The 13,235-nt window shown below is 36.0% G+C and overlaps 2 protein-coding genes across 2 annotated transcripts; both read left to right on the top strand.

The window, feature by feature from the left end:
* The first annotated feature begins 2,107 nt into the window (after positions 1-2,107).
* Positions 2,108-7,579, top strand: LOC133865207 (uncharacterized). Its single transcript, XM_062301572.1, has 6 exons — positions 2,108-2,422; positions 2,501-2,668; positions 3,046-3,307; positions 3,397-3,563; positions 3,653-3,802; positions 6,771-7,579. Exons 1-6 carry the CDS (start codon positions 2,378-2,380, stop codon positions 7,116-7,118), a joined length of 1,140 nt encoding a protein of 379 aa, XP_062157556.1. The 5' UTR covers positions 2,108-2,377; the 3' UTR covers positions 7,119-7,579.
* Positions 7,580-8,844: 1,265 nt separating this feature from the next.
* LOC133866589 (uncharacterized) lies at positions 8,845-13,235 on the top strand. The gene is made up of 8 exons (XM_062303157.1): positions 8,845-9,098; positions 9,178-9,271; positions 9,368-9,493; positions 9,620-9,778; positions 11,191-11,309; positions 11,489-11,680; positions 11,791-11,881; positions 12,987-13,235. Exons 1-8 carry the CDS (start codon positions 8,944-8,946, stop codon positions 13,077-13,079), a joined length of 1,029 nt encoding a protein of 342 aa, XP_062159141.1. The 5' UTR covers positions 8,845-8,943; the 3' UTR covers positions 13,080-13,235.

Below are 13,235 nucleotides of genomic sequence, written 5' to 3'. Positions count from 1 at the left end.
TAAAATATGCATATATAAATAATGTAGCTCCACATGTAGAATTATACTATTCACAAATCAAAGACAACTCTGTTTTGCATTTTTAGTAGATAATGAAATATAAGGCTTTTTTTTTCTTTTTTTCTTTTTATAATTTTTCTTAACTATTATAGCTAAAAGTGAGAGATGTATAATCTATTAGGAATGCTCTAAAAGAGATATAAGAATGACACTAAATACATTTTTAATTTATTAGATACAAAAAAAAAATTAACTAATTAATAAAACTCATAGTTATACCCTTAAAGTTTTTATTTTAATTTATTTTAGGTATTTTAGAGGATTGTCATTGAAATTTGAACCGTTTAATCTAAAAATAGTATTTAGGTTTTAAGAAATTTATAATATAATTGAAAACCATGAAATATAGAAGTATATGCAAGAATTGGCCAAAATGTCTAATAAATGAGGAAATGTTTGCTACTAAAAGATCATGTAGCTTCTCATAAATGTTTGGTTTTATTTTTCTATACATTTTTTTTTTTTTTATCTCTATGTATGAAATGTATAAATTCACATTGAATATATGAGTCTCATATATAGGTTTCACAAATTCAAATAATAAATTTAAAAAATAAATGGACAAAAAATATATTGAAAAAATAAAATCAAACATTTTTCATGACTTATTCTCATCCTTATGATAATAAAAATGCGAGAATTATATGGCTTAGATAAATGTTAATTTAATAAATGTTTTTATTTATTTTTTGGATCTAATTTAAAGAAAAGTTTTGTCCAAAATAATTATGAACGGTAAAAAAAATCCTCTTTACGTCTAGTCTACTATCGATTTTTTATTTTTATTTTTAATAAGAATTGCATTAAACAAAATTGATATGCAAAATGAGGTGACAACACTTTTGAGAAATTAAAAATGAGACAGTAATAGGAAATTAGGGACTAATAAGAAAAATATTAAACCAGAACATTTTCACATGAGTTTCCCAATAAATTCCGCAAGGACGTTAGAAATGTCCCACACTCTCCAATATTCTCTTCTTTTAAGAACAGTTCCATTTAAATTTCACGGAAATTCCTTCAATTCCCTTCGAGATTTTCTTTGATGCGTGACAAATCATAAAACTGATTAATAATAGCTGACCAACGAAGGGGTTGAGATCCTACGTAATACTTAAGGATATGGTATGAATTGCAATATTTTTTAATTTGAACTTTTCATTTAAAATGAACGGTTCAAAATTTGTGATATCATCGAATGGTAGCTTAAACTGAAACTCTCTTTGTCCTTACCTCAACTATGATCATTGTAGTTCTACTCTCGTTGCCACCTTCACTGCGCACTGCTTCTAGCCTACTCCCCTCTCGTTATACAGAAAAAGGGTGGCTTGGCTTGGCTGCTTTGGGTTCACTCCTAAAGATTGGGTTGGGGTCTATTGTAAGTGGGAAAGACTTACCCCCTCTTGGGTTGATAAGTTGTTAATTGATTCATGTTTTCTTATTTGATTATTGAAGTGATTTGATCATCCTCAAAAGTTAAAGGGCTGAATGTTTTTACTTATAAAAAAAAAAAAAAAAAAAAAAAGTAGACAATAATGGAGATAGGGATGGTAGTAATGGTAGTTATGGTGAAAATAATTAAATAAGGGTCGGCAATTGAAAACAAAGAAATTTTTTTGATTTCAGCCACTTATTTATGGCGTGTTAAATTTTAAGTCATTTATTTAAAATAAAAGGTACAAATTAAAGTTATTCCACTAGATAATATATCATCCCAAACCAAGAAATACTCCAATATTTTTATGCTATTTTATTTGTGATCGAGGTGTTTGATTGCAAAATTTTTATGGTAAGACTTTTTTAAAAAAAAAAAAGAAATAATGCTAGATATTATATTTTATTATGTAATTATTTCATCATATTAATATGGCAATTCTAATCGTCCTTTGAATAATTTTTATTAAAACAAAAATTTAATAATTAATTAAAACAATGGGTTGAATATCGTATAGTTGCGAAATAAAAATTGGCCCGCCCGCGGAGCCCACATTGATCTATCCCTCGTCCTGGTTAACCTTAGTGAAGAAGGAAGCGGCAACGACGAAGAAGCAAATAATAATAATAATAATAATAATAATGGTACACTCACAGAATTGGAACTGTATTCGGGCTCACAATTCACAAGTGTCCGTTTGCTGTTTGGATTGGTGACGAACTTTTTCCGAGTTGGAACTCTTGTGGAAATCGTAGTTCCACAGCGCTGGAATTTGAATTCCCGAGTTTGGATTCACCGAAGTGAAATTCGGGAAGCGGAGAAAGAAAATCAGATTCTCAGAGACCGTTTGGCGTTCGGTACGCGAAGCTCAGCCTGAGCAAGATGATGCTGCGTTTTCCGGACCCGATGAAGCTGAAAACTAAGAAGGTAGACTGATTTGTGGTGATTGTGAGTGTTGGTAAAAACGAATGGTTAATTAGGGTTTGTTTGAATGAATGGTTACAGATTGTGTTTGAGGAGGTGTATGCTGCACGTGACTCGGCAACGCTTGAGCAAATGAAGGAGTTGAGCTCCAAGCGGAGAGTGATCGAGGAGTCCATCAATGAGAGCAGCTCCATTACGGATGCTATTGCGCGAGAAATGTCTGGAGGGTTGACATCTCGCCTCCAGCAGGTAAATTCTGTTCAATAGTTTGTGTACATAGTATTCGAAACATTTTCGTGTCGCTTTTGATGGTTTTGTTGGTGTTTGCAATGACCCTGCGTTACATGATAAGCTTCCATTTTGGTTGAATGGTGTTTCGGAACCAAATCCCTTCTATTATGGTTGCATATTAATGTTACCGTATGTCCATTAAGGCCATTTTGGGAGATTCTAAAGCAATGGGGTAATGTTACCTGATGAATTTTGTCTGATTTAGTGTTGTTTATTCCATACTTGTTCGCTTGATTTGCACGCCATGACCAATCAATTAGTCTCTGGTGGAATTAAGTGGGTTGCTACTTATTGTATTTTATATATTTGTTTATTTATATTTTTAAATGCATCAGGACCTTCACAAGCTAGAAGAGTATCTGCCTTTACTGGAAAATTTGATTTTCCATACGGATTTGATTAGTAGCAACGGCCGGATGGTATGGTGGACTTCAGATCTGAAGATACGATGGACTAGTGTGTTGAGCTCATCTTCTTTCTTTAACCTTGGGGGTCCAAAATTTTATCAAATTGATAGCTTGCGGTTTGAGCTTGGAATGACTCTTTTTCTTTATGGTGCAATCCTTCGAGAGAGGGCTTTGGAAGTTTTGCCAACTGGTATGCAATAATTTTTTCACCTTATTATTGCAGTTACACTTACGTAGTTTATAGTATTTTAATTACTTCCTTTGCTTTCATTGTCATAGATTTGGTGCAATCTGCCACCTTCTTCAGAGAAGCTGCCGGAGTTTATCATCATCTAGCTAATGAGGTTCTTCCCTCTTTATGTCCTGCATTGCCTGCAGACAGGCCACTGGAAGCTATCTCATCTGTGTCCACTGCCATGAGCCTCATATGTTTGGCAGAGGCCCAGGTTAGTTTATTCCAGTGTCACTTATTGTTTGCCTTGTTGGATATCCATCAGAGAATCATGGATGGAATTTTCTTGCACAATTTTAATAGGCAGTAACTATAAGGAAGGCTGAAGAAAAAGGCACTGCTATAGGCCTCTTGGCAAAGTTGCACCATGGTGTTATGCAGTTACTTGATGAAGCTGATGGCATTTTAAATACAGCAACCAGAGAGTGCAGAGATATTTCATCACGCTTTATGGTACGAATGTATATTGCGCGGTTTTCTTGGCTATATTTAATTTTTGTTTGGCAGAAATTTGGTTGTGCTTTTTAGTGTCACAATTGGAGAAGTTCTTAATTAGCTTAATTTTAAATGGTCTTCCGCACCTAGCTCAGACAAATAAATAAATAAGATGGTAAAAAAAGAATTAGCTTCCTTACCTTGTGATTAATATCGTAAGGAACTATGGTAGAGCAGGAATGGCCAAACTAACTATAAGCCCTCTTTTTTTTTTTTTTTCTTTTTTTTTTCTTTTTTATAAGTAATAAACTGGTCTTATTAAAAGCGTAAGGCGTTCCTAAGCACACCAGAAGTATAAAAGATGATGCACCTAGCTAGAAAGCGAAAAATGAAACAGCCCACAAAAAGAAAGAAACCCAACAACCCTCAACAACCAAAAACCCTCAAACCCAAACCCTCAAGCTCGAAACCCACAAAGAGCACAGAAAGCTACAGGAACGAAGCCCAACCAAACCCACAAAAACCAAAGCCCTAAAACCCAGATCCCACAAGGAACACTCAACGCTCCCTCTTCCCTTTGATCTTCAGACGCACACCATTTTCATGTTGGGATGACAGACACTTAAGGGGTAAAAAACCATCTCCCCAAACGGGCCAAAACCAACCGGCCACTTCTGAGAATGAGTCAAGCCATCCGACCCGATAATCACCTCCTTTTCAGCTAGGATGCCGTTGAAGATCGGATGTAGACCCATTACCCAAAGAGCACTCAAAACCCACATCCACAACCAAGGAAAACTCCAGAACAAGACCAGAGGAGGTCAGGACAGAAGCTGACCCAGCCACTGACATGCTGAACCTTAAGTTGCAGACGACGATGCTGAACCGAAAGCTATCACAGGATATTCCGGCTCAGAAGATGCCGGAATAGGCCCATTGAAGTGGCCTTTATAAAGAAATTGCCGATTGAGAAAATATGAGGAATATTTGGTAGTATGGCCCTATGTTTTGATGTGCTTTTTGGTCCATAATGATAGGTTGTAAGAAAAAAAACAAGACCACGTCCATAAATCAAGCATGAGCTGAAATGACAAGTGTCAAGAGAAGAAATTATAGAATGAGAAATTAATGCATTTGTGAAAATTTAGTGGCACGCTTAGGGACACGTAGAAAAATGGTTGCCTAAGATGGGTTGGCCATGTGTAGTGTCATTAAAAAGGCACTACAAGGAAAGGCCCAAACGGTGGACTTCGGAAGTCAGAAAAGATTTGTTGTCCTATGATTTAGTAGAGGGCATGGTTTAATGGTGTAATGGATGTAGCCGACCAGTGGTGGGCAATATAGTTCCCTTGGAGGTAATCTGGGATGTAGAATTAGCTATGCCTAATATATATGCGTAACTAAGACTACTTAAAATGTTTCTGATATGCCAAGTTAGTAGTGGTAGATATAGCTTTCATATTGGTAAATCCCCCAATCAACTAGCTGTTTTCCACCAAAGTCTTAACACAATTATAAATATAGGAACTATCTGCACTGAAACTTGTAAATTTGAAGTAATTGATAGACCATGTGAATGGTTGTTATTATATAGATATCCTAGATTTGAATTCTCTGGGTGCTTTTCTTTTGAATTAGCAAGAAAGAGAGCAAGTACATTGAGTCTTGGACGAATGGGTTGATGTTTATGAATTGAATGAGCCAGAACAAGAAATGGTTAAGAATTCTGAGAACTCAAAAGTGCTTAAACTTAAACTTTTTAATAAAACTTTTGTTTGGATTTGTTTTGATCTTGGATCTTGTGGGTTAAAATAGATTATTTCCGGTGCCATTTGGCATTCTCTTTGTCATTGTGTGTTTTCAGTGACTGACATTTATCACTTTTACCCTGAATCTGGCTACACAATTCCTAAAAACTTAGCTGAGATACTTGATTGTGTCTTTTAGTAGGATATAAGAGAACTTTGAAGGTTAACATTGGCACTTATAGAAAAAAGAAAAAAGAAAAAAAAGAGGTTAACATTGGCGTATGGAAGCATAAAACCATAGGAAGTAGTTATAGGTTTTCCTATATAAGGTGTTTCTTGTCATTATTCACGAGCTTGGATCTACATTTGCTTGTGTAAGCTTGTGACAAAGTTTAGTGATTCTTTTTATCCAATTATTCACATTATTCTCTTCATTCTTTTTAAGAACCAATGGAAGTTGATGGTCTTGGTATCTGTTCTAGCATGCCATAACAATCTCTAGACTGTCATTGGCAATGAATTGTCTACTTGATAAATGTATACTCCAGTGCCATGAAATAAGTCTACAAAGTATTCTTCAAATTATCCCATTTATTTCATTTTATGAGAATGGTTGTAATGTTCAGTCTTCATTTCTTACAAGCTTGTTTATTTATTAGGTGATTTCTCCGTCTCTTTGGTACATATTTTTGCATGAATTTATTATTACTAAAAGCCCCATTTAGTTGTTGACCATATTACAAGCTCTGATCTGCACATGGGGGGATGATTTTAATATATTCAATATTTTTAGTTTTTCAGTTGTTAAGAATGTGCTGATTCTGTTTCTTGATTGCTGGACCAATACTTGAAGCCAATTAGAGGAGAGTTATATTTTTTAATTTTCAGTTTTTTGAATGTGATGATTTTGTTTCTTGATTGCTGGACCCATACTTGAAGCCAATGAGAAGATAGTTTTAATCATCCATATGAAAGTAGCAGTGCTTTATTTGCATAATCTTGTTACTAAAGTAATTGGAGTAGAGTAGTCTCTTTATGCTTTTCAGACAGTAACTTTTTGGCTTTGATGGTGGAATTCACGTGGTCTTGAATTTAGAGCAAACAAACACGTTAGAGAACCTTATACATAGACAGCAATATGTGTGATCTTTCTCCTCATATGGATGCCGAGACTATGTATTATATTTTTCACTATCTAGTTGATAGATTCTTATGGATACTCTTTCTGTTCTGTGCAGGAATTTATATTGTCTTGCAAATCTATACATGAGTTAAGAAGTCAAAAATATCTTGCTGAAGGTCTGAAGATTGCTGGCCAAGTTGGGGTTGCAGTTGGAGTTCTTGGTCAAGCACTGATCAATGCCAAAAAAAAGACGCCAGGGGAAGAATTATGGAAATCAGTGTTCAGAAAGGAAATTGATGATGCTTCTGAAATGCTCAGGAAATTCGAGTATGAAAATGAATTTGTCTGGCATGAGAAGATCCCTTCCGGCGATGAGTTGCCATTACCCCAAGGTAACAAAATTGTGAGCATTATACCGTACCACCCCAAAAGATGGGAGAGAGAACTTGCTTTCAAGATATAAATGTACAGAGTAAGTGTTATACAAATGAGCAATGGTATATACCACTTTTTTATTCCAACTATCTCACAATGTTAACGTGGCAGTTTCAACCAACTTTTGATTTTTTTTTTAAACAAGGATTAATTCTATGGGCTGGTTGCAACTATCACGTCATTATTGTGGAATAGAAATGTGGTATGTAACATTACTCTATACACATTCCTGTCTTTGTTCCCCGATGAAACCTATCAAGTTTCTTGGCTTTCTCAGTCCTTAATAGTGGGAATTTATGGACGGTAATTTTTATACCACAATTTCTCTTAAAACGTTGTTCTTTCGGGTCTCTGTTCATTAAGAGAGTGGCTGAGGTCTATGGCTTTGATTGGTCGTTGAGTTGTGTGGACTAAGACTATGCAAATTGCAACTGTTGATGTATTATGGTTTGAAGAATAGAATCTATTAAAAATGTTAAAATGGTATGGCAGATGATGAAACCATCATTGGCTATTAGAATTTAGAATGGATTTCCCACTAGGGAGTTCTACAAGCTCTTTTGTTAATGTTTTTTAGATGGTACTTTTTGTTTTTAGTTTGAAAAATTGTTCTAATGTAACATAAAGGTGAAAATAGTTTTATATGTTTTGAATTTTGGGTTATTTGTTAATGTTTTGTTTTGAAAAGAGAGAAAGAAAAAATGTTATCAAATGGAGCCTTTTGTTTTTTACCTTTTTAAAATTCTTTTATATTTTTCATAAGATTTACGGTGATTAGTGATATTGATATTTCTTAGATGGTTCCTTCCTTCTGAATTTCCCAATATTGAATCAATTCCATTTTCAGCCATCACAATCTATATCAATTGTATGGATACAAACCCATCGCAAAAAGTTATCCGTCTTTACAACTAGACACTCAATGACCCATTCAAGGTATAACAAAACTGCCATGATCTAAGTAACAGATGCACTCTTATAGCTTGAAAAATATCCCTTCCATCTACACGTAGCCACAACGCCTATTTTGCATGTTTATGCTCTCTCTCTCTCTCTCTCTCAATGCTCCATCCGTTGGGATAAAGAAAAATGTTCTTGGAAAAATAGGAATGTCAAAGCAACTCTAGTCCCAGAAACGGGAAAAGCGGAAAGGAGAAAAGAAAATAGAAACTCTGGGCTAATTGGGGTCCCTGCAATTCCAAACATTCAAAAGTTAACAATTTGGATTTAGTCATATGAGCCTTAAAATAATAATAATAATAATAATATAAGTAAATGAGTGACTGAACCACTCGCTCACTCGGAATAAGGTGGTACTCTCCCACTCCCGGTGTTCGAACCTTCAGATATGGTTGCATAACCTCCTAACCATCGAGGGTAGTGTAATCACTTCCGAAGAGGATTCGAGAGGTGACCCACCATCCTTTTTCTTGAGGGGTGGTTGGCCAATCCTATAAAAATTACCTCTCATAATGTAAAATAATAATTGATCATTGGTCTTTTACCTCCTTAATTTTTTTTTTTTTTTATTATTTTAAAAGTCCTATGTGGCTAAAACTAGACTGTTCCTATTGAATGAACGGTTTAAATGGTTTAGATCTTTGAAATTGCAAGCCTCCGAGAAATTGCAAGAAACCTTGTTCCCCTTTGTTTCCCCTTTGATTTAGTGGGTCAGCAACTTATTGAAAAAAAAAAAAAAAAAAAACTAGTGGGTCAGCATGTTCCATGTGGCAAAATAAAAATCAACTTAAGTAAACAAAAAATTGGGTTTGCACGGCGAGGAATCTTGGGTGGAAGATTTCCCAAAGACGCTTTCACTCTCGTTCGCGGGAAGACTGAGACGATTAACTACCATGGCCATTGTTCAGTGCAACTGTGTTCACCGCTTGTGCAATCCATGTAGAACCAGAAAACCACCCTTATTCCCAGTTTCACACACCCATTTCATCTCAACTGTGAGCATTCCGAGTTGCGCAAGTTCCAAGACATTGAAGCTATCTACCCCAAGGTCACTCTCCCTTTCTTCTCTGCGTGTGTAGCTTTAAACTTTATTCTGAGAGCTGTAGAGCAGTGACACTTAATTGCAGGCTGAGTAGGGCTGTTTCTGCTGTGGTTTCTGAAGAGAACGCAGTTGGGTCGAGTTCTTCTGGCACTGGAGTGTTCAAACTCACTTACTTGGAGGTGGGTTTGGCTTTCTTGATCTGGGTCTTCCATAAATTTGCTTCATTTAGAGGTTCTGTTAACATATACATGTAGATTTTTTTTTTTCCTGTTTAGGGGAATAGTTGGTTGTGGGATGTTGCTGGGTTGAAAATACTGGTAGATCCCATCTTGGTGGGTAATTTGGATTTTGGAATTCCCTGGCTTTATGATGCTGCCAAGAAGGTTTTGAAGAATTTCCAGGTATTTTTTTTAGTAGTTATTACCTGGTGTGTGCCTTCGGTTATGTATATGTTGTCCTCTTTTCTGTTTGTAGAATTGTTGTGGGCATTGATGAGCTTGTTCTTATCGGTATGCAACTTAGTGCAGCTTAGTGATCTTCCTGAAATCGATTGCTTACTGATTACACAAAGCCTTGATGATCACTGCCATTTGAAGACCTTGAAGCCGCTCTCTGGAAAGTCCCCAAATCTTAGAGTCATAGCAACTCCCAATGCTAAGCCACTGCTGGATCCTCTTTTTAGAAATGTATGCATATTTCCGATCTTGGTCTTTTTGCCAACTGAATGCTGATTTTGTCTCCAATATTCATTCATATTTTGTTTAATTTTTGTATGAAGAATTGAACATTCTTTGTAGATGCCCTAAGAGATATTAGCACATGGACATTGGCTTATTCTAGGTTATATTGTTAAACTTAATTGGTCATCTTTTATATTGGAAGTTGTTGAACTTGGCTTTTTTCTAGCCTGTTGTGATGGTGTTTCTTGAACTCTACCCTTCTTTACCGACAGTGTGATATGCAGAGTTAGGCTTACTGCTATTGTTGAGGTTTCATTGCTCTGTTCTTGTAGCTGACCCAGTAGCATTGGGTTATTGTGTGTAGTTCCATTCAAGGGGTGTATTGGGGATCAGTGTTCAAGAAAGAGGCAGCCATTGCATTCTGTGCTCTCTGCCTGTGACTGTAGGCGAAAGTTCCAAACAAAGCTAATGTTCCCTGTGGCAGTATTTTGGTTTGTTTCTTGATTTAATTTTCATGTTAAAGATGAAGACCCTGAAAACTTTCAAGGTCCATTCTCTTTCATCGTCCTCCAAATTGTTTCCAGCAATTTTCACAGGAAACTTAGCCAATGAAAGTCAAAAGTGATGAGGATATTTTGATTTTAAGCATAGTGACTGACTGTAGTTTCTATGCCATAGAATATCCTTCCTGATGGTAAATGGAAAGATCTCTTGTTACCATGCCAGTGAATTTTGGACATCAGGATAGGGAGAACAAATTTTTACCAAGCAAATACATTTACCAGCTCCCATTTAGAAAGCCCATCGGAGTTTCGAGAGACTGATATTTATTGGTACTCTTAAGGCATGATAATTGCATGGTATTGATAAGGTACTCAACCATTATTTTTTGATGCATATGTGCATGCACTTGCCTGCTCAACTTGTGTGCCTGTGCCTTCTCTTCTCAAGTGAGGCAGAGGTTAGGTGTGTTTCTTGATTTGGTTTCAGATGCCATCTTTTGCGATTAGTATGCAACAATAACCAGAGTCGTACCTTGTTGCCCAACATTTTCAGTTCTTCCCTTGGATATATGATTGTGTTTCTTACGGAGATGATGGTTATACTTGTGGTCTTTGGTTTTTGTCTGTACTCGAGTTCCTTCTCCTCCAATTAGAAGTCATCTTCCAGTTTGCTAATCACACGACACTTAGATGGTGGACCAAATTTTGTACAAATGCTATACCAAAATTTTTTTTACACCATAGTCACTGACTAACTTAACATTGACTATGATTATTTCGACATTGTCTGAATGTGAATTTAGATTTAATACGTTGTACTAAAACATGAGATAACATTCCTATCATACATGCTCCTGTGTAGATCCATCAAAGCATTTCCATTTCAATTCCAAACTTAGTTTCAGAATTTTTCAGGTCACATACCTAGAACCTGGTCAGAGCTCTGTCATTGAAGCAAGAAATGGTTCTGAAGTCAGAGTTCAGGCCACTGCAGGACCAGTTTTAGGTCCTCCGTGGCAGCGACCTGAGAATGGGTAAAGTTTATCATGCTTTAGTTTGCCACTTTGAATGCAAATGTTACACCTTCTGGATTTGATTTCAAAGAAATTGTAACTTCTTTATATGAATGCCCTTTCCTCTAATATGGTTTCTAACCTTAACTATGTGGATCTTTTACTAGAAGTATGTTTCTTTTGGTGTACTTCGTGGCCAGGTATCTTGTCAATTCTCTGCAGGGCCAACTGACGCTTTACTATGAACCCCACTGTGTATACGACAAGAATTTTCTGGAAAAGGAAAGGGCTGACATTGTCATCACACCAGTCATAAAGCAACTTTTGCCCAAATTTACTTTGGTTTCAGGACAAGAAGAAGCAGTTCAACTTGCAAGGGTGCTGCATGCCAAGTACACAATAATTGCCTAAACTTTGGTGGCAGCTATAAAATCATAATTTTTTAGTAGTTAACCGTTTTTATTGGGTTTTTTTTTTTTTTCTTTCTTTCCTTATTTTTTAGGTTCATTGTGGCAATGAAAAATGGGGACCTCGATAGCAAAGGGCCTCTTGCTAGTATAATTCAAGCTGAGGGAACAATAGAATCATTTAAGGTCTGCATTCTCTTACTCACAGGCATCATTTCTTTTTTCCAAACATACTTGTATATCATATGGAAGATCACAGAGATCCATCCTTCTTCTTTTTTTTGGAGGGGGGGGGGGGGGGGGGGGGGGGAAGGGAAGCGAGTGTGGTTTTATGAATGACTTCCCAAGTGATTGATAAGCTTGCCAAGTTGGTGAAAGTTGAGAGTTAATGCCATTTTTCAGAGTTTCAAAGTTGTATTTGCCCAAATTTCTATTCAATTCTGGACTTCCTGTTTTACTCGTGTGAGTCCTTTTCAGGAGACAATAAGAACTACTGAAAGTATGCTTTATTTCAGATAACATTTTTGTGATATTATTTTAGAAATGGTTGGACTGTTTTCTTCTCAGGGTTTATATAAGCATCATTATGCACGATTTTTATAAGACCCTGAGGCCATATGCTGTAAGCTAAGAGAGAACTTGTGCATCCCTATGACTTAAATTTGATACCTCTATTAGACTTTATTTAAACCACACAAATATACAAAACCTTCAAGCCCATGAAGTTCCAAGTTTCAAGATGAGACTCAATAAAAGAATTGCCTACAGTTTTGGAGCTAATGCAATAGAGACAAACGTGTTGTTTGTTGTGCGTGCGCCGCCGGGGGGGGGGGGGGGGGGGGGGTGTACACATTAGGTTTTGTAGTATAAACCATGTGTAATTTGAATCTTCTATGGTGGATGAGTTTCTTGGGTTTGATTGCTTTAGAGTGGTTTTACTTTTGAAGAGTTCTTCAAAAGGTTTTCACTTGGTCACCAAAATTTGCATGTTTGATTTATTTTGTGCTTTGATTAATTTTGGTGACATTGTATATGTTAATTAATTTTTAACTTGCTGATATTTGTTGTGATTGGTTGAGAACACCTATTCAACCTCCCTCTGTGTTGTTTTGGGTCTTTGGGCGTAATTTCAAATTTAAAATCAGCTTTAATATTACTTACCAAAAAAATTCAGCCACAGAATTTGATTATTGCAGCAATTTCTCTCCTAAAATTGTGTTTTGCACTGTTAAGATATGTTTGTCCTGCAAATGTGACAGGTAACTGAGAATTTAACTGGTTATTAATGCAGGAGCTATTGTCAAAGGAACTACCAGATGCTCAGGTATTAGTGCCTACTCCTGGTGTACCGCTAGAAATCCTAGCACCTTCAAATCTTCCTTAGGGCATCTTTATATGTTTTTGGTATAAATGAAACTACTCTTTATTCAGAGTATATACACACCAAATCGTTTGTCTTCTTTTTTTTAGCATGCACATAGTTTGTCTATTGTCAAGTACTATAACCTATCCAAATAAAAGAATACTAAGGTTAGTAATC

The sequence above is a fragment of the Alnus glutinosa genome, chromosome 4 (genome assembly GCF_958979055.1).
Source record: "Alnus glutinosa chromosome 4, dhAlnGlut1.1, whole genome shotgun sequence".
Taxonomy (NCBI): Eukaryota; Viridiplantae; Streptophyta; class Magnoliopsida; order Fagales; family Betulaceae; genus Alnus; species Alnus glutinosa.
Note: the sequence above shows the minus strand (reverse complement) of the source record. Positions and strands in the feature narration are given on the sequence as shown.